The sequence below is a fragment of the Mesocricetus auratus genome, unplaced genomic scaffold, assembly GCF_017639785.1.
Source record: "Mesocricetus auratus isolate SY011 unplaced genomic scaffold, BCM_Maur_2.0 Super-Scaffold_100009, whole genome shotgun sequence".
Taxonomy (NCBI): domain Eukaryota; kingdom Metazoa; phylum Chordata; class Mammalia; order Rodentia; family Cricetidae; genus Mesocricetus; species Mesocricetus auratus.
This window is the reverse complement of record NW_024429193.1, coordinates 12450959-12473106: the sequence shown is the minus strand read 5'-3', so window position 1 is coordinate 12473106 and position 22148 is coordinate 12450959. Positions and strand designations below refer to the sequence as shown.

Genomic DNA, 22148 nt, shown 5'->3' with positions numbered 1-22148 from the left:
TAGGATCAGCCTCTCCCTCTCTCCTTCCCTCCTTCCCTCCTTCCCTCCCTCCCTCCCTCCCTGTGCCTCCTACTTGTGTGTCAGCTACTATCCCAGTGCCATGCCTGCCTGCTCTCTGCCATTATGATCACAGACTAGCCACCAATTAAATGCTTTTTGTTATAAGTCGCCTTGGTCTTGGTATCTCTACACAGCGATATAAAAATAACCACGACAGAAGTTGGTACTAAGGATTAGGCTACTGCTGTGCCAGGCCTTAGCATGTTGCTTGTTGGTGGAATATTGACTTTGGGGCTTTCGATTAAGAAAATGGTTGAATGCTGTAAGCAGGGTTTAATGGACCATCCTAGTAAGAACTTTGACAGCAGTGATGAGAGCAATGTGGACTATGGAGGCCCAGGTCAAGAGGTTTCGGAGGAGAGCAATATTAGCAACTGGGTTAGAGACAATTCTTGTAGTATTTTGACAAAGAAAGTGGCTGGTTTTCTTTTTTCCTTCTTTCTTCTAAGAATCTCCCTGAGGTTAAACTGAAGAATTTTGGACTAGTATCACTGGCAGCAGAAATTTCAAGACAACATAGTATTGACTGTGACCACTCATACAGGTTTACAATGAAATAGAGCAAGTGTGGCAAAAATACAAAATGTAAGTTTAAGGAGAAAGGAGCACAGGGAATGTGCCAAGTCCTGTGCTAAAAGAAATGAGAAGTTTAAAGAAAGGTCTGGTGCTAAATGAAAAAATGGGAGGGGGCCTTCAACTAATTTGGCAATCTGTGAAAGGAAAGGCCCAAGTGTTTGGTGATATTTGATCACACCATGAGCTCTGAGTTTGTATTTGCATTGATTAAATAAAATTAACTTTGGTTCAGGAGGCTGAGTTAGCACCTAGTTGACAGAAAGTAATCATAGAGCATCAGAGTGTAACATGTATTTTTCCCACCAGCCTGGTTCCAGAGTTGTGTCAGTCCCAAATGAACACACAGTAGGCTATATTAATTATGAAGCTGCTGGCCATTTGCTATTGTTTCTCATTGTCTAGCTCTGACTTAATTATTGACCCATAACTACCTATATATATATATATATAGGTATATAATATATATATATATATATATATTATAAGGACTTATCATTCCAAGAAAGCAGACCTGCGGCCTCTCCTCCAGGAATCACATCTCCACGACTCCCTTCACTACATTTCCCAGAATCCTCCTAGACTCCTGGTCCCACCTATCTTGCTTCCCTATTGGCCAACAGTGCTTTATTCAACAACCATTAAGAGACATATTTACAGAATGACATCTCCCATTATAAGAGGGCATCTCTGGGAGAGAGAGATGTACTGGGAGGGATTTGAAGTGGGAAGATTTTGTTGTTGTTTGTTTGTTTGTTTTGCTTATCTGGCATGCTTTTGGGTTTTTTTGTTTGTTTGTTTTGTTTTTTTAAGGATGCTCTCTTTGGGAGATGCCAGTAAGGAGAAGTTAGCTAGTTGCTACTCAACCTTTCTGAGCTAGCAGGTTTTCACCCCAGCCTTTGGATCTCAAGTCTTATTTATAAATAGAATGATAGAGAATTAGTTAAAGCTACCATCAGTGGCAGTGGCAGAGTCAGTGCCTGTGGGAACAGAATTCCCACCTGAGTGGCCAGGCCACTGCCGGAGAAGCAGGCTGGTAACTTCGGAGCCACAATTGCTGGCTGAAGCAGCAGTAGGTTAAGGAGCAGCAACTGTGCTGAAGACAAAACAATATTCAAGGGATTTCCTCAGACTAAAAGCCAACTACAGAGAAAAGGTAATGCAGAGTAATTAGGGAAGGAGCCAGGCTCTGGCCCAAGCAAGAACATGGCAGTTTCATCCACATGGCTCTGGTTTTAGAGTCAAGGGAACACAAGTAAAGGGTGTGGAATCTTCCCCCGAGGTTAAGAAAAGCTGCTGAGGCCAGGTGTGTGGCAGGGGAGTCATTGCATGGATGCCTGGAGAGGTCATCGTGTGAACCTATGAAAGTGAATCCTGAACTGCAACAGACCCCAAGCTGTTGGAGATGACAGAATCATGGGATATCTGCTGAGAGCTGCACACAAGGAGTAGAAACAGCCCAAAAGAGAGATGTGTGTTTCAGTCAGCAAATCTGGAAGGATTATAAGAGCCATCTATGTCCTTTGACATCAGACACAGAGATACAGGATCTGGAGTTTGCCCTGATGGATTTCAGTCATTCTTTACTCCAGTATTTCCTTACTATGCTTCCTTTCCTTCCTTTAGGGATGATAATGTATATTCTGTGTCATTGTATTTTGAAAGTATGTAATTTGTCTTTTCATTTTACAGGCAGTTACACTTAGTAGATTGTCTTGATTCTCATAAGAGACTTGACATTTAAGTAGTGTAGAGACTGTGAAAGATTATAGAGACTTTTGAAGTTGAATTAAGTTCTTTTTGTATTATGATATGGCTACAAGTCTAATGAAGGCCATGGAACAGATGTGGTGGTTTGGATGAGAATGGTCCTTACAAGCTCATATATTTGAATGCTTGATCTGAAGTTGGAAGAACTCTTTGAGAAGGGTTTTGTTAACATCCTGGCTGATCCCTGTCAACAGGTAAGATGCACCCACCAGCATTAAGGCAAATACTTAGCCAGCTCAAAGACCCTGCAGCTGTAGGTCACTATGCCATGCATTGAGTGGCTGCACTGTGTGTTACGTGGTTGCACAAGGCTCTGTACATATGCAAGCTTTCTCTTTTAAGCAAGCTCCACCAGCCTGTTTGCCCCTTTATTTCCTCTCCTGGTCGACTGACACCAGCACTCTCTACCCGTCACTCTTTTCCTAATAAACTTCCATGTGGGTCTGTTAAGCTCTGTGGTTCATTCCTTGCTTCTACTAGTGCCACTGCCTGCACAGTCCACCTTCACCTGCTACTGCTACATCTGTCTCTACAACTGTAGTCAGTGAAAGCAGCACTACCGTTTGAGCTATCCACCTACACCTGTAAACAATACTCTACACAATGGCGATTATCTTCATTTAAAAAAAATTTACAGTGCTGGGACTTAAACACATGACCGCTTTTACTACAAGGCCCTATTTTTTTGTGATTGGTTTTTACTTCATTTGTTTTTTGAGATAGGACCTGGAACTCACTGTGTAGATTAGGCTGGACTTGAACTCATAGCTCAACCTGCCTCTGCTTCCCATGTGCTGTGATTAAAGGTGCATCCTACCATACTTGGTCCCAAATGTTTTTAAGATTATGTAAAAACCTAGTTTAAAACCCTCCAGTTTCTTCTAACATTACTAGAACACAATCCAGTCTCATTGACTTGGGTTTGCTGATTATTTTGTCTTATTTTTCTACATTCCACGTTATTTAGCATGCTCCAGCTACACTGGCCTTTTTTTCAAGGCTGACTACCACAAAACCCTCCTTATCTCTTCGCCTGATATTTACTGTTCCTCTTATGCAGAATGATTTTTTTACAATGCCTACCTCATTAGTCTGATTTGGGTGTCTCTGTTCAGAAATGCCTTCCTGGGGACCCTAGCTAAAGCCCCACGCTGCATCACTCTCATTCCCACCGGCTTCAATCATATTGCTTTTGTTTCATTTGTTTTGCTTGCAAGAAAATGACTCCCCTGCCCCAAATTCCCTCACTCATTTGTATTAGTAAAGCAGCAAGGCACATATATCCCCAAATTAAGCATCTAGGGCAGTTCAAAGACTCAAAGATGGCTTCTAGAGTAAGTGATACACGATTTTGAATGACCTGCAGGAAACAAACCAGTGAGCTGAGTAGAAGCCAGTAAGAGAAAGACTGGTTGGGGACTAGGAGAAGAGGACAGAGGACGTGGAACCGAGTAGCACACCTGGATCCCAGTGTATCCAAGTCCTTGCTTGGCTTCCTCCCTCCAGGTTAGGTGTTCTTCCTTAAGGTTTCTATACAAGTGCAATAGCACTAAACACAATGTATCACTTAGTCTTAACTTGTTATCAATTTCCCTGATTGTATGTATAACACTTAGTATCTCCTCATCCCTTACAACAGTGTCTAAATATGCTAAACACTTAAAAATACATTTGTGAAAGAATTAATTTAAAATGAGTTGATATAAAATATTTGAATTTTAATTTACAATGCCTTATACAAAGCATTTATTGTATAAAAGTCAAATAATGATTGTTTCTATATTAATGTACTTCAATTATGTATTAAACTGTGACAAGTATAACAATAAATATTAATTATAATTGTATTATTTATACTGAAAGTATTAATTTTGTAAAATTTAGGGCTACTTTTCTTTATAGTTATAAAATTTGTGTAATAAACTTTACCATGATATCGTTTCGATTTACTTTGTTCAAATAGTTTTTCAACTTTTTTTATTAGGTCTTCTCTAATATTTTCCAGATATTTTCTTTCTTCTTTTACTTGTTTCATTTGTTCAATAATCTTCTCTCCTAGAGAGATTATAACCCATACTCATCAATTCTGAAAAGTTAAAAGATGGTTCATATCCCAAAAGACAGATTTACAAACCTGAAAGTGTATAAGAAAGAATAAAATTTATTCAAAATGTATGTTTTTCTTTCTGCTCTTACCACTATGGAGAATACAGAAGAGACATTTTGATTTGCTTGGATTTATAAAATAGTATATTTCTTCTGCATTTACATAAATGTGAAACGAGGCAGTCAGTCAGGTTAAGTTATTCTTATATTTTTTAGTTTCTTATTTTTGGTAAATTTATTTTGGGCCCAAAGTTAGTGACTAAATATATACTGTAATCAACATAAAATTAATATGATTTGTATATAATCTATAGTAAAATATGTAACAAAATTTGCCATTAGCTATTTTCTATGTACAATTAGGTGGCATTATGTTACTTGCAGTGTTGTATACCCATTCCCACCACCCACCTCCTCAACTGTAAAAAACGTTCACAAATGGCAACTTCTTGGCCATTAAACAATAACTCCTTGTTAACATAGTTAACCTTGCCTCACACAGAATTATCCATACTTACAATGTTACAAATACTTACTCTCAATTTTTAATAAAGAGGAGTCAGTTAATCTTGAAGAAATTCGTTGAGAAGGTAATGAAGGAAAATCAATGAGATCTGGTAGTGTGATGTGCTCCTTGTCACCCATGTAAGCAAGCATAAGAAAGAACAGAAACCAACAGTGTGAAGCATCCTTTTATTTCATCCACGAGTGTTTGCTAAATCACACCAGCAATGCTCTTTTTGATTACACGGTGATGAACTCCCAATTCTACATTTATAGCTATAGATTATTTCTCACGTTCTCTCCATTTCACTATGACTTGAACATTTTATGAAGACAGTATAAACAAAGGCTAATTATCTTTCTGAATGTAATTTCTAAGATTTTAATCTTAGTCAATCAATATAATAGGTTCTTAAAGTGAAGATGGCTATTGAGTTTTTACCCTGTCAATTTTGACAATTTATATTTGCCAACAAAATTGATAAGTCTATCACATTTTCAAAATGTTACCATATTGTTTTGTATCTTATTTTTACAAGCTCTGTATTTATATTTCCTCAACTTTTCTTTCTTTCTTTCTCTCCCCTCCTTCCCCCCTCTCATGTATTTATACTTGTGGAGGTCCAGAGGACAGCATGCATGCAGGACTCAGCTCTCTTTCACCAGATGGGTCCTGGTGACACCAAGCTTGGTATCATGTGGCTTGGCCTGCTGAGTCATCTTGCCAACTCTTGCTTTAATTTTCTTAATTTTCATATTTTACCTGTTCTTAATAAAATAGCTCAAGCCTTGCCATGTTGATGTTTCTTTCATTACATTTATAGACTTTGAATGGTTTTCAATTCTGGTAGACTTTTAATTCTCTAGTTTACTAGATACTAATTTTGAATTACTCAAGTCTTGTTCATATTTTGTTTTATTGTTTGTACAGCTTAATTTAATTTTCTACATGGTAACAGAAATTAGAATTTCTCTGCACAGTCTTCCAAATACCATAAAAAGAAAGGCAGATAACTTACATGTACAGAGTCCTGCAATTTACACACAAGTGTGGAAATAGGAACTGTAACCCACAGTGTGGCCAGGGGCTCACATTTAAGCAAAGTCAGATGCACACTTTATATTTCAGAGCACTGTACAGAGACAGCATGGAAATGCCAGCTTGCTCCATTCTAGAAGGGCAGGACTCACTGAGAGCAGTGTTTGGTAAATCACAGCACTGTGAATGAGAGGTCCTAAAGCAAGGCCTGGGAATGCTTATGAGCAGACAGTTTCTGAAGGACAGGGGAGGGAGTGCTCTGAAAGAAGAGGTGTTTCTTGGGGACTCGTGGCCAAGATGAGAGTTCCACTGAGGTAACAGAAGAGAACTGCTCAGCCACTGAACACAACCATATCTCAATTACTGCAGGCAGGGTTTGTTTCTGCTCTACTTTAGAGGTCTCAGCACACGGCTGGATTTCTCTATTGTCCATGTGTCTCTGATGAGGTGCACACATGAAAGCATGACTGTCTGTGCTGTCATTGTAAAAAAGCAGCTCAGGAGAGACATCAAGCGACAGAGTTCAAGCAGAGGGTTTTTATTAAGGGAGAAGGACTATAAACGGGAGCACAGTGAATATGCACAGGAGGTGCTCTTGATGGCAGCAGCTGAGGGCGCATCCTGTCAGAACCCCAAAGGCAGGCCAATACAGATGCCTGAATACTAAGTGTGGCCCAGAAAAATATTTACTTCATAGTGAGCAGGCACCAGAACAAGAGTGTCCACCACATGGCTCCTCCCTCCTCTCCTTGTACTCCATATAGGGTCCCAGCATGCTGGAGAGTGGGGTCTCCACTTATCTCTCTGGAAACACCGTCTCATTCACAAATGTGCCTTACTAATTCCTAGGCATATTTCTGTAACAAATAATATGAACCCAGAGACAGATAATTGGGGTTTAAACTGAAGATGAGAAAAGCAAAGCAGCCGCCACTAGCTCTTACCTCTGCCTCAAGCTGACAGGGCTGTCCTGTCCTCAGCGTGGCTGGAGACTCACTCCCTCATGAGCCCCTTTCTTCCTCCTTTCACAGCTCTCAAACCCTGGGATCAAAGGCGTGGGATCCCAAGTGCTGAGATCACCTTTGTGTGAGCTGCTTCTCGTTTAGACTGGGTCAATTCTGTGTAGCTCAAGATGGCCTTGAGCTAACAGAGATCCATCTGCCTATCTCCAGAGTCCTGAGGCTACAGGTGTGTGCCACTACCACCTAGCTTCTACAGCTAACTACTGTGGCTGGCTTTGCATTCTGATACTTCAGGCAATCTTTACTAAATCATAAATAATATATCACCACATATTTCAACCTAATTATGTCAACAATCAATATTTATAGTAATATCTACCTCATAAGGTTTTGTTTTGTTTGCCGGGGAAAGGGAATCAAATGGATCTATAAGTGTAAAATGCTTATACTAGTGCTTGGTAATAGATACTCCTAGCTAGCTATTACTAAATCTAGTATTGCTAGCATCTGAAAAATGCCCTAATTCATGCTGCAGATATTTACAAAATTCTCTCCATGTCTTCACTTCTTTGGAATAAACTGGCGATATATTCTCCATTAGCTCTTTTAGAATGGTGCTAGCCACATGGAGCAGCAGATCCAAAGGCACTACTAATAGCAACCAACTACCACTATACACCCTTTCACCATTCTCAAGACATCTGTTCTAAAGAGCAGAGTTAATGAAGTGCATATATCAGTGCATTCAATTACAAGTATCTAACAAAATCACCAATTAAAGGTTAGAGTACCTTAAAAACAGTGAAAGCATTTAATAAAATGATCTAAAAGGCTGTTCTAGATTACATTTTCATCTCACTTACTTGGGCATATTATTTCTCCACAAAAGCAGAAACAAAAATTGATACATATATTTATAATATATCACCCAGAACCACTCATGATACTACTGATATTACAACAGTATACTTATGGCATTACAAAAACGCAGATATTTAATGTGTACCTCATATTTTAACTTCTGGATTAGTATTACATTACAATGCTACACTAAAATAAAAATTTTAATATCATACCGGTTTGGCTTGCTGTCTATTGGTAGTTGCATTACCATCAACATCATCTTCTTTCCAAAGAAACGGACTTAAAAGAGAATAACAGATTTGAAAGTCATATTAAAAAGCTTCATTCCATGAGTATTACTACCTAAATATTCGTATGGTTGCTTTGATGTTACATAAACACAAATAATTACTTTGAAGATGTTGAAATACAAATCTAGATGGGTGGCTTGTTTCAGTAGTACTAACTTTTTCCCGGGATGAAGCAGAGGACTACTTGAGTCTAGTTCAAGATCAGTCTGGACATTAGGCATCATAGTGCGGGACTCCACCTCATATTTTTAAAAAAAATCATGCTGGGCTACATATTTTCTCTCAAACTCATTAATAAATAGTCAGCACAAACTATATTTAATATGAGTAGTAAAATAAGACATCATTTTGGATCTAAGGCAAGGTTAAAAATAATTAGAAATTTTAGGAACATTAATTCTTTTGTGAATATAATTTTTTTGCTTATACAATTGTTGCTTAATTTGAAAAGACTGCAATCTAAATTGTTGTATAAATACATTCCTTTCCTTATACACCAGATTAGGCTATGTATAATCACTATTTGCACTAATTACCTTTTTACATTTCCCGAACCATCATTTGACTCCTCCACTGTTCCTGGCAACTCGGAACTTCCACCGTTATCTTGTGGAGTCTGCCCTTCCTCAGCTGATGCTGACGTTCACACAAGGCAAATAAAATCAAAATATTAAGAAAATAGTAAAATGAGCATTGTTTTCATATGCATGTAATAACCATATCTCATGAACTTTGCAAATACAAATGCATATTTTCTGGAATGAGTTTCACAAAACATTAGTTCATATGAATAAAAGATTCTTTAGTGAACTCAATTGATCATCCACCCTCGCCAACAACACAAACATGTACATGTGCACACACGCAACTGCAATATTTCTCTATGTGCAACATGAATCTGAAAGGGGAAATGAGTTAAGTTTTATCAGCTTAGTCTTCATAAAACTTTTTGTCTAAAGACACATATGAAATGATTGGAGAAACCCATGAAAGAAGATGCTGATATGAAAATAGAAGGAAACTTTTATGTATATTTCCACTTATAAAATCTCCTGTTGGCTAGGTGTTGGTGGCACTAGCCTTTAATACCAACAGGCAGAAGCAGGTGGATCTCTGTGAATTGGAGACCAGCCTGGTCTACAGAGTGAATTCCAGGACAGCCTCCAAAGCAATACAGAGAAACCCTGTTTTGAAACAAAACAAAACAAACTCCTGTTGTTTAAGTAGCAATTCTTGGGCATGGAGAGATGGCTCAGCAGTTAGAGAACACTGACTGCTCTTCCAGAACATCCAGGTTCAATTCCCAGCACCCACATAACAGCTTACAGCCACCAAGTGAACTAGTGTCCTCTTCTGGTCTCTGGGGCACTAGCATACACATGGTGTACATACATACATACATACATACATACATGCAGACAAAACATCCATACACAGAAAATAATAATTTAAATAAATTTTAGAAAATTCTTTAGCTTGTACAGATTCTTAACTCCTTACCTACCTCTCCAGAAATACAAATACACAGTATACGTTCATTCTCTCTCCTCATACTATAATGGTATTAAATGCTTGACCAAATCCCCACTAAGTAAATCTTGAAAATTCCATCCACATCATGATTATGAAGGATGGATTGCAGAGGTATTCATGTTAGCATTTAACAAGTTTCAGATTAGGGGTATTTGAATTTTGGAGTGCTGGACTTCACATTTCATATTAGGGATATCCAAATCTGTCTTTCCCCCTTTTAATACACCTGCTGAACACACATTTACACGTTCTCACCAGTCATGCTTCTCCAGTAAGGATAATTCACATTCAGGATACTTAATAGGGTGAATCACAAGGAAAGAAATGATTTCAGGTCTTTTCTTCTACACAAAATAAACTAATAGAACATTTACAAAAATTCTTTTGTATATTAACCTAAATGACTTATAAAAAATAACAAATTCCTTCTTGTTGGATGAAAAGAAATGCAGATGAAAATCTATTGTTATGACAATAAACAGCTATATTACAAACCCAAATGGAATGGATGAGTCAAAATATAAAGCTTGAAAGTTTCAAAATTTTATTTGGCTAAGCATAAAACTGTGGATTGCTATTACTAGAACTCAGCTTACTGACACAAATTTCTAAATGAAGAGACGGAGAGGTCCACAGTCCACAGCTGGCAAGGCATGGCGGCGTTGATGGCCTCAGAGGCGGCTTGTAGCTCTGCTGGCGGTTGCTTGCGACACAGAAATGACCAGAAAGCCAAGAGTTTGTGGTGCAAGTGGAAATGATCTACAGACCCTGCTGCACCTATGACCTAGGTCCTGTTGTGGAATAATCTTTGGGTAACTGTGAAGATGGTGTCACTCTGCTTGATTTAATAAAAATCTAAATGCTCAATAGCTAGGCAGGATTTCCAGGCAGAGAATATGCTGGGAAGAAAAAGGCAGAGTCGCCTGCCAGAGGTGGTAGAACCAGGATGGGCATAATGGAGGTGAGGTAATGAGAGTGTAGAGGAGCATAGATTTAAAAACATGGTAGACTCGAGACCCAGCAATCCCACTCTTAGGCATAGACCCAAAAGATGCACATTCATACAACAAGGACATCTCTTCCACTATGTTCATAGCAGCATTGTTTGTAATTTCCAGAACCTGGAAGTAACCTAGATGCCCCTCAACTGAAGAGTGGATAGAGAAAATGTGGTACATTTACACAATGTACTGTTCTGCATGGAAAAAGAAATGGAATCTTGAAATTTGCAGACAAATGGACGGCACTAGAAGAAACCATACTAAGTGAGGTAATCCAGTCACAAAGGGAAACATGGTTTGTACTCACTCATATATGGATTTTAGACATGAAGCAGGGGAGTGCCAGCCTACAATCTCACTGCCAGAGAATCTGGGAAACAGGGAGGACACTAAGAGAGATATGCATGGTACCCCAGAGAAAGGGATTGGGACAGGATCTCCTGAGTGGACTGGGAGCATGGGGGAAGGGGAGAAGGAGCTGGGGCAAAGTGATGGGGAGAAGAGAAGATGAGAGAAGGACATGAGGGAGCAGGAAGGTTGAGCCGAGGTAAGAATAGAGGAGAGCAGGATGAGAGATACCATAGTAGATGGAGTCATTATAGGTTTGAGGAGTGAGCTGACACTAGTGAACTATCCAGAGATCTACAAGGATGATACCAACTGGCAATCTAAGCAATACTTGAGAGGCTACCTTAAAAGCCCTCCCCAATAATGAGATTGCTGACTGCCTTATATGCCATCCTAGAGCCTCCATCCAGTGGCTGGTGGAAGCAGAGGCAGACACCCACAGCTAAACACTGAACTGAACTCCTGGAAACCAGTTGCAGAATGGAAGGAGTGATGAGCAAAGGAGTGAAAACCGGGCTGGTGAAACCTACAGAGGCAGCTGACCTGAACAAGAGGGAGCTGACTGACCCCAGACTGATGGCTGAGAGGCCAGCATGGGACTGATTCAGACCCCCTAAAATGGGTGTCAGTGAGGAGGCCTCAGCATTCTTTGTGACCTCCGGCACTAGATCAGTATTTACCCCTGGCATCTGATTGGACTTTGGGAGCCCATTCCACATGGAGGGATGCTCTCTCAGGCCTAGGCCCTGCCCTGGATGATATGACAGACTTTGGAGATCTCCCATGAAGGGCCTCACCCTCGCTGGAGAAGTGGAGTGGGAATTGAGTAGGGGACTGGGTGAGTTGGTGAAGGACAGGGGAGGGAGAGGGAGCTGGTTGACATGTAAAGCAAACTTGTTTCTAATTTAAAATAAAAAATAAAATTTTTAAAATGGGTAGAAAACAAGCCTAAGTTAAGGTTGAGCTTTCATATAATAAGTCTCTGTGTCATTTTTTTGTGAACCCAAAGAAAACTCCATCTATATATGGCATCCAGTGTGGAAGACTGAATATCCAAACATAGGGCCTAAGAAAGCTAAGACAAGTTTTGGACAAGGAGCTGACTGCAGTCAGCCCTGCAGTCTGGTGGCATTCTGCACCATACGCCAGTGCCATGCACCAAACTGAGCCAGGCTGGTGTCTGCCACAGCAGACTAAGATTTGTCTCACAGGGCTGGAGAAACGGCCCAGCGGTTAAGCGCATTGGTGGGTCCTGAGTTCAATTCCCAGCTCACAACCATCTATAACGGGATCTGACGCTCTCTTCTGGCACAAAGGAATAATGCCAATACAGCACTCATATACATAAAATAAAATCTTTTAAAAAAGATTTGTCTCACACTATCAGAGAACACTGTAGATGCTCAGCAAAGATAGATCCAGATGGAATAAAAGATTACAGTGTGCTTAAAAACGTGTGTAGGCTTAAAAAAATGAGTACAGACTGTCATAGAAGATAACAGTTTATAAATAATAAGATAAAATCTTTAGAGAGAGAATAAAATAATATAAAAAGTATAAACCATGTAAAGGTGAGAGATTCTGTATAGTGTTGTTTTAATTCAGAATTTTTTGAATGCTAATGAACAGAAAATGACAGCTGCTGAGACACTGGATTATGGAAGGGACTGCAGAATTAAACCAGCCTAGATACTTTAGGAGTGCCTTAACTTTAAAATGGAAGTCAGAAAACATATTGCTTTGGGGAAGATGTTATGCTTATGTTTCCACAGAAAAGCAAAGGCTATGAATTTATTCAAGGTTGATAGAGATCAGATTTGATGGGGGGAGACCCCCTGAAAATCTTAGCTACAGACATAAAGAAATAAACCCAAAAGGCTACAAGACAGGTGACGTATATTTTACCTGATAAAACATTAAAAAAATCATCTTTAACTGACTTGTGCACACTGTACATTCCATAATCGTGATAATACAAATCTATATGCTACCTTTGAAAGTTTGTTTACGGGCACCAATTAAAATTGGTGGCCTCTCAGAGTGCCTCTGTTGCAGTTTCCTCAGAGTTCTACATTCAGAACAGCTTCGAGTCTGCTTGTTGTGAAAATTATTTAGGGTGTGTTACATTTATTTATGCTATGGAACCTTTGTTTAATGACGTAAAGATGTGTTGCTTTTGTTTGTGTTGCATTTATTTAACTCTGTGAAATTATGCTTCTTTGACCATCTAAAACACTTGATGGTCTAATAAAGAGCTGAACAGCCAATAGCGAGGCAGGAGAAAGGATAGGCATGGCTGGCAGGCACAGAGTATAAATAGGAGAACTCTGGAAGAAAAAGGAGCAAGACAGAACAAAGAGAGACAGACATCAGGGGTCTAGCCACCCAGCTACAAGCAAGATACACAGTAAGAGTGAAAGTAAGATTACACAATTAAGACAAGGAAAAAGCCTAGAGACAAAAGGTAGTCGAGATAGTTTAAGAAATTTAAGAAAAGCTGGCTAGAAAAAAGCCAAGCAAAGGACAGGCATTTATAAGTAATAACAAACCTCCGTGTGTGATCTGGGAGTTGGGTGGCAGGTCTCCCAAAGAGTAAAGAGCAAAGAAACAAAGAGTAGTAAGAGTAAAAAACAACTACAGTTACTGGTTGAGACAGTCCAGCCCCAAAGACTACTCCAGTCACGACTACAGATAAGCCTTGCACTTTTCCATTGCTCAGAGATTGAACAACAAATGTGATGGATGGTTTTCCCAGGACTTGACCACTATCTCAATTTTCTCTGGGTTCACTAAAGATGCTGTCACCCACAGGCAACAGGACGCAGTCTAGAGAATACAATGCCGACATTCCCAAGAGGTGGGGTGGGTAGCTTTTGGTTATTTGGTGGGTTATGGATATTTGTCATCATTTAGGAGGCTTGGTTACAATTGTTACTAGTTGTGGGCAGAGAGAAAGTAAACAAAGGAGGTTAGATTCAGGGATGTCTTTTGGAAGGGAAAAAGGCAATATAGTGCCAAAATGGGATAAAAATTGTGGGATAGTGTTGAGCCTACTTTTGAACAACCACTAGTCTCAAATATTTTACATTGGTATGAATTTTTTTATAATGATACAAATTTAAGGTTATTTTTGTTAGACTATATATGTTTCTCCTGTTGCTTAAGATATTATAGCTTTGCAGTTCATTTTAAAATGTAATATAAAATTTTAGTCCTTGAAAGGATAACAAAAAATGATAACAAAAAAATACAGGTTAGTAGTCCTGTATAACCGACTTATAGTCGTGTTAGGTATGTATTTTAGATAGATAGATAGATATGGAATATGGCATTTAAAATGTTTTAATAACATAAGACTTTTCATGACAGTGAGACACATCTGTTTCTGACAGCACCGATTTACTTCAAAAAAGGATGATGGATATCAAAGAACCTCCATGTGGAGTTTGTTTTCTTTGTGGTAAAAGGTAGTCACTGGGCAAGAAACTGCCCTTGCCTCAGCTGCTGACAGTATGTCGTCCAAACTGAACAAGAAGGACACAAAAGAAGGCAACTCCTGAAGGACAGTCCTTCAAAAATTCCTGCTTCACAGAAAAGGCTGTCAGATATTCTAGGCTGGCCCATGGGTCAAAGATGGATGCCACAATGTTACAGAGGAATCCTGGGGTGACTTTCCAGGTAGCCAGAGGTCTCTTGTCATTTCATAATTTTGGAATTTGCTTTCTCTGCATTTCCTGTTTACTCAAATAATATTTTATCCTTCTTGGGGTCTCTGGTGGGGATTGAAGACTAGATAGTTTTACAGTTTTCCTTGTTACCAAATTCAGAAAAGAAACAAAAGAGATGTAAAGTTAGCCAAGTTGATAAGCATAAAACCTTAATTTGTTCATATAAAAAGATGTTTTAAGGACTAAGAAGGTATTTTTTGCATAGTAATACAAATTATGACAAAATGGTTAAGGTACAGAACTTTGGACTAAGATAGAATAGATAATGGAGCATTTTCTCTAAATTTGCCAAATACAAATGGACTTGACATTGTGAATGTAATTCTTACCTGATAATTGTTCTTATTGTATACAGTTTTACTAAGTTAGAGTTAATACCTTTCCTTTTTATTTAGACAAAAAGGAGGAAATGTGTATTAATCTTTTTGTACACTGTGAAGATGTGTCATTCTGGTTAGTTCAATAAAATGGTGAATGGCCAATAGATACACAGGATTTCTGGGCAGAGAGGATGCTGGGAAGAAGGCAGAGTTGCTAGCCAGGCAGAGGCAGGATAACCAGGATGGGTATAATGGAGACGAGCATGTGGAAAAATAAGATTTTAAAATATGGGCTAATTCAAGTTATAAAAGCTAGTTAGAAACAAGCCTAAGGTAAGGCCATGTTTTCCAAATTAGTAACAACTCTCCATGTCATTTGGGACCTAGATGGTGGGACAGAAAAGACTCTTAAAAGGTCCTATATTCACACCTTCCTAAAACAATTCCACAAGCTGGGGAACAGGTGTTCACACACATGTACAGTGGAGTACATTCATATTCAAGCTATAACACTGAATTTCTCTCCCCCACAGGCCCATGGCCAACAGGTTTGCCAAGTTTTCTAAAACAGAACCAGAGCGGGGACAAAATCTTAAAATACATGGTCTTACAGAAACATTTCATATTGAACTATAATAATATCTGGAACATCTACTTCTGCGTGTGCTTTTGTGTTTGTGTGGATGTGGACACTAGCCCAGGTGCCTATGGAGGCCAGAAGAAGGAGTCAGATCTTGGCTGCAGTTAACGGCATCTGTCATCAGCTTGATGCAGAAGCTAGGAATCAAACTCAGGCCCTCCGCAAGAACAGTAAATGCACTTACCCTCCCAGTCACCTCTCCAGCTCCCACCACTGTGTTTTTGAGACAGGGTCTCTCCCTGGCTTCCAGCTCACCAAGTTGACCAGTCTAGGTAGGCTAGTAAATCTCAAGGCTCTGCCTGTCTGACTCCCCAGTGCTGCGGTCCAACTAAGTGCCTACCATCATGCCCAGCTTTTGTTTGTTTGTTTGTTTTTGGTTTTTAATGCAGATACTGTGTACTGAATTAGAGTCTTTATGTTTGGAAGTCTAACATATTACACTCTGAGTTGCCTCTATGGCCCTTATTTCATTTTTTAACTGAGTATTTCACTGAATTTCTTTTCCACCTGTACATTTTTAGGTTACAATTGAACTACAGCTTTCCTTGTATCTTTGCTCTATTTGTAAGGCTATATTTTCCCCAAACTCACATATACGCTTGACAGCTCATATTTACTACACATAATAAACTCTTTGTCTTCCCCAGTTTAGTTACAATCACCTTCTTCTTTCCAAGTATTCGCCAACAAACTTGGATCTCCAGGTTCATCCTTTGATAAAGTTACACTATCTGGTCTGTGGATTGTTCCATTAATCTCTGTTGTAGTAGCATCATTATTACTGGGCTGTTCATCTAAAGTAACTGTTGATGATGCTGAATAAACATTTCCTAAGTGATCTATTACAGGAAGCAAATATAATTCTGGTTGAAGAGCCTAAAACACAGGAAATTTTTTAAAAAGTCAAAACAACAAAATATACTTTGGGTTCTGAAATCAGTTGAGCTTAAGATCCTAAGTACATACATATGGAGGAGCAAATGATTTGAGTTTCAGTTCTGATTCTTGCTTTTCCTTCACCTAGATTTAAATTCATAAGAAAAAAATTAAATCTTTGATAATATTTTTCAATTATTTTTCTGCGCTTTTCTATGGAAGACACACAGCATATCAATAAAATAGTAACTATGGCTAGATCACAGAGACTGTAGAATCCAATCCTACTTCTAGTCACTGAACCAAACATAACCAAAATTCTATGTCCTGTATAATAATTACGGTAATCATTTCCATGGGAATCAGTGTGTGTCTGGTACTATTCTGTGTGCAGTACATAAATTAGCTCAGTTAGTCTTTTCAATTTCATGAGATGAACATGAACATCATCTCTAATCTATAGATAGGGATATAGAGGCATACAGAATTAAGTGACTTGCTCAGATCATGTAACTGGCTACAATCTGTGCCCACAATGTCTTCCCACTTCTCAACGAGGATAAAGTAATTTTCATTAAAGGATCTAATCATACTATTCATGTTAAACTCCTAGGCTTCAGAAAAATCACTAATACTCATCTGGCATTATAACTGGTTCTCTACCGTGCCCTCCCGCTCTTCGGCACAGTTAACATAACAAAGACAACCAGTTATTCTTTCTTGTTTGCCTGACGTTCTACTCCTCTCCTCATCGCCTTTGCTCAGAAATCTCGTCTCACCCTTCATTCTTCTCAAGATCAAATATATCCACGACTGAGTATCACTTCTCCCTCAGTGTTCTCCACCTACCCTCTTCTGATGGAAAATCTCACTTCCTTCACTATATAAAATGTGGCATCTGACTTACTCATATTACATAATTTACCCTGACCACTACACTGAGTACACTGTAAGGGCAGGCTCCATATTTATCTTTATATGCAGTAAAATGTTAATAAATGTCTGTTTAAAACAGATATTACAAACATTTTAGAATTTCACCTAAGTTATCTCATAGTAGGTGAAGGAACTGACTTGATAAATATTTTTCTTGTTTTTGTTTTTAAAGACAGGGTTTCTCTGTGGCTTTGGAGGCTGCTCTTGTAGACCAGGCTGGTCTCGAACTCACAGAGATCCGCCTGCCTCTGCCTGCCAAGTGCTGGGATTAAAGGTGTGCGACATCACCGCCAGACTGACTTGACAAACACTTAAGAAATGTAATTTGATAATGTAGACTTTACTTAGAAGGAAAAAAGCAAGAAGACTTACCACAGCTAAATTATTTCCAATGCATTTCAGAAATAAAAACTTTTCTGCAACAGCATCTACACCAAGAAACTCACCGAGGCGCTCCCTCAAAGCTTGTAAAGTAAGTTGAGGTGATACTCTGAAATACCATGACATTGTTTTAAAAACATTTTGAATTTATTAATTAATTAGCAGGTCTATTCAGTTAACTTAAATGTAAATACTAATTTAGTGCATTAGATATAATGTCTTATGTTTCTATACTGCCTCAAACTTTTTATTTCAAGCATTTTTCAAAACAAATGATTAAAAATCTGTCTTTTAAAATTGTACAAATGAATATAGTTTACAAAAATGATTTTTCTATTGAAAAAGAATTGCCTTTTTTTCTAATCTACATCCAAGTTTTGTGATTTAAACAAAACCTGGAATTTATATGCTTTTTCCAAAAATATTATTATTGTGTGAAGATGGAGTTCCCACCTGGTCCTGCAGCCATTTAGTCCCAAATAAACACACAGAGGCTTATAGAAATTATAAACTGTTTGACCAATAGCTTAGGCTTCTTACTGGCTAGCTCTCTCTTAATTATTAGCCCGTAACTATAAGTCTATGTGTTTCCACATGGCCTCATCTTACCAGAAAATGCCCGGGATCCTACCTTCCCAGTAGTTACATGGCATCTCCCCAGGGGCTCCTCTCTACCTCCTTCTTCCCAGCATTGTCCTGGTCTGTAGCCCCGCCTATACTTCCTGCCTGGCTACTGGCCAATCAGCATTTATTCATCAACCATAAAGAGAAACACATACTCACAGCATACAGAAGAACATCCGCCATCAATCGTGTATGGGTGTGCATACCACTGTGTGTATAGAGAACAAAGGACACTTTGTGGCATTGGTTCTCCCTTTCCACATTTGTGTGGGTTCTAGGAATTGAACTCATGTCGCCAGACTTGTGTGGTAAGTACTCTTAGTTGTTGAGCAATCTCAGCAACTCAGGACTGTGTATAAAAGATATATGTAATGTGTTTTAGAACAGAAGGGAAATCAGTGTGACTGGGAAAAGTGATGGAGAATTTTAAGAGGTGAGATACCCTCAAGGGGAAAACAAAGAGCCAGATAGCCAGATCACATAGTGTCATGTCTATTTGATGAACAATACACACACATACACACACACACACACACACACACACACACACACACACACCCCTACAGTTATATCCCTTAAAACAGTTATAAAGGCCTTATCAATATTTTGCTTTAACTACTGTTCACATTTTAACTGGTTTTAAACTTCAGATTATTTCTGCTATTTTTGTATATAATCTTATTAATAAGTTATACAGTTTTATGGGCAGTAGCAGTATTATGAGTAGGCGATGTCTATTCCTCCAGCAATGTTAAGATACAAAGCTTATATATTTATTGCAGTACTAGCGATTACACCTGGCATCTTATCATTACTCTACTCTACCCGAGTCATGTCACTAACATTGACAGTGCTGTTACTAACAGTGCTTACTGAACTAGGAATGGGTCCTTCAAATCAACAAGGCATTTTTCACTTAGAAGACTTTCAGTTTTCACGGCTATAAAACACTTGCCTTATAAATCCAGCAGAAATAAAATTGTTAATAACTTCTATTGAAATAGTATTTAATTTATAGTTCCACGATCCTTCAGGGACATAAAAGACATGAAGTTCCACCAACTGAGTAAGAAAAAGTATCAGTTAAAACTTTTCTAAAGTAGAAAAAGAATCATTTATTATACAATTTTAAATTAGACAAACAGAATTGAAATATAGACTGTCTGCAGTCATCTGAACAAATGACAAAACAAAAATTTGTTAAGTTGACCACTTGATACTTGGTGCACATTTTCCTTTAAAATAATACCTGTTGGTTCACAGCATACTCAATACCTTTGATAAATGACATTCTTCCTGTGGCATCCAGTAAGAATATTAGATGCTATTTTTCCTTCCTTCCTTCCTTCCTTCCTTCCTTCCTTCCTTCCTTCCTTCCTGCCTTCCTTCCTTCCATCCTCTCTCCCTCCATCCCTCCCTCCCAATAAAAGTTTACTACAATGTACAACAGGCTCCAGGGTAAAACTTCACTTTAAGTGCCAAAAGATATTCTGGCAGGGAATCCAAATGTTTAAATAGGAATTCACTACTTTCTTCAGTACAGGGACAGCTTGTTTTTGCCAGACTTCTTAGTTTCATCTGTGGTCAGGGGGGTCTTCCTCACAGCCTTGCTTGAAAGCCTTATCTTCCTCATCCATCCCTGGGTCTACATCTTGTGCTCTTTCAGGGGCTTCTTTTTGCTCCCTTTGTGGCTTCTTCCCCAAACACTGATCATAAGTCAGAAATGGAGATGGTGTTTTCTTATTGCCAGCTTTTATCCCTCACCTCCATCCTACATTCTCAATTCCTTTAAAGTGACCTCATGGAATCCTTACCCTTTGTATACTGTCAGCCAAATAAATCATGCCTATACTATTGATGATTAAACATTACCAATGACTTGGATGTTTGGCATATGCTAACTTTTCAAAAACAGAACATTTAAATGTTATTCCCTAGTTAGAATACGAAATTAATTAAGACCTTATTTTTAACAAACATATTAATATTTCCTGAATTAAAATGTTTATATTCATATTCATGTTTAAAAGGAACACATGTAATTTTTATAAGTTTAATGGTTGAAAAAATTGAACATTTTAAATGTAAGTTAAATATTCTTTCAAAATACCACCTTAGCAAACAACTCATCAACAATAATTTTCATTAAAACCATTAGCCATTTAAAAACACATTAAGCTGGGCTGCAATGGCATAAACTTTTAATCCTAGCACTTGGAAGGCAGAGGCAGGCATAGATAGCTCTGTGAGTTTCAGTTGAGTCTGAGCTACAGAGAAAGTTCTAGTACAGCCAGGGAAACCCTGTCTTGAAAAACCAGCCAACCAAGGGGTTAAGACTGGGCTGGTTTAACCCCCAGAAACAGCTGACCTGACAAGGGTTAGCTCTTGAATCCCAGGCTGATGCCTGGGAATCCAGCATGGGACTGATCAAGACCCCCTGAATATGGGTGTCAGTGAGGAGGCGTAGGTAATCAATTGGGCCTTGGGCAGTAGATCAGTATTTATCCCGGGTATACAAATGGATTTTGGGTTCCCATCCAACAATGAGAGATGCACTCTCACCCTGGACTCTTGGGGTAGGGTCTAGGCCCTGCCCTGGATTAAATGACAGACTATGGACACCCCCATGGAGGGCCTCACCCTCCCTGGGGAAATGAGGGGATATTGGGGGGTTGGTGGCAGGGCACCGGAGGAGGGGAGGGAAAGGGAGAAGGACCTGGAATTGACATGTGAAGCAACCTTGTTTCTAATTTAAATTTAAAAATAAAAAATATATATTAAAAAAGAAAAACCAGCCAACCAACAAAACAAACAAACAAAACCCAAAACACACTAAAAGATATCTATATAGGTCTCATATTTTTTCTGTTTGCATTAGATTTCAAAGTAGAATCATGATATCAGATCTATCTCTTTAAATCCTTCTAAAGTATCATGCATATTTAAATATCTACAATTTACATAAAAGTTAACATTTTCCTATGTTTACTCTTTTTTCTTTCATTTTTTAGACAGGGTATCATATAGCCTACACTAGACAGGAACTCACTGTACAGGTGAGGGTAGACTTTAACTCTGATCTTCCTGCCTCTGTCTCCCAAGTGCCAGGATTAGCAGCATTCACCACCATGTCTGGCATGCCCTCTCTTTCTTGACAGAATAAAGTAAATCTGGTATCATGATTTCCTATCAGCTAGGGCTGTTACACAGGGAAACCCTGTTACACTAAACAAAACAAAAGAAGCAATGGGAAGGAATTCTATCAAGGAAGAGAAGGGCCAATTATGTCAGCTGTTGTACTCAATCAGATCAAGTATGTTTAGAAGAACTAATAAATTTCCTGATGAAGAGGTGAATTTAACAAGAGCAGGTTTGTGAAAAGTGGTAGCATGAATGGGGTGGATCAAGAATAGGAAGTGGCTGGTAGTTTAAGGAGGTACAAAAAGTTGTACAAAACAATTAGTCAATGAATAACACATAGCATGAAAACCTTCCAGCAAAAGACTCCATTTGAGACTCAAGGTCATGAATTTAAAGTGGAAATGGTCCTTATACTTGATACTCTTCCTTAAGTCTTCAGGAAGATTAGGTGG

General features: G+C 38.7%; 1 protein-coding gene across 3 annotated transcripts in view; it reads right to left on the bottom strand.

The window, feature by feature from the left end:
* Positions 1 to 22148, bottom strand: part of Spata1 (spermatogenesis associated 1) — a 40577-nt gene that overhangs the window by 12059 nt on the left and 6370 nt on the right. For 2 of the 3 annotated variants that reach the window (XM_040751629.1, XM_040751628.1), the window contains exons 3-10: positions 19511 to 19617; positions 17923 to 18040; positions 16705 to 16758; positions 16401 to 16614; positions 8705 to 8804; positions 8091 to 8157; positions 5046 to 5142; positions 4333 to 4458 (exon numbers count right to left, since the gene is read on the bottom strand). In XM_040751629.1, the coding sequence (XP_040607563.1) occupies positions 4333 to 4458; positions 5046 to 5142; positions 8091 to 8157; positions 8705 to 8804; positions 16401 to 16614; positions 16705 to 16758; positions 17923 to 18040; positions 19511 to 19617 (883 nt within the window). The remainder of the gene's footprint in view (positions 1 to 4332; positions 4459 to 5045; positions 5143 to 8090; positions 8158 to 8704; positions 8805 to 16400; positions 16615 to 16704; positions 16759 to 17922; positions 18041 to 19510; positions 19618 to 22148) is intronic. The other variant, XM_040751630.1, reaches the window with a different exon arrangement.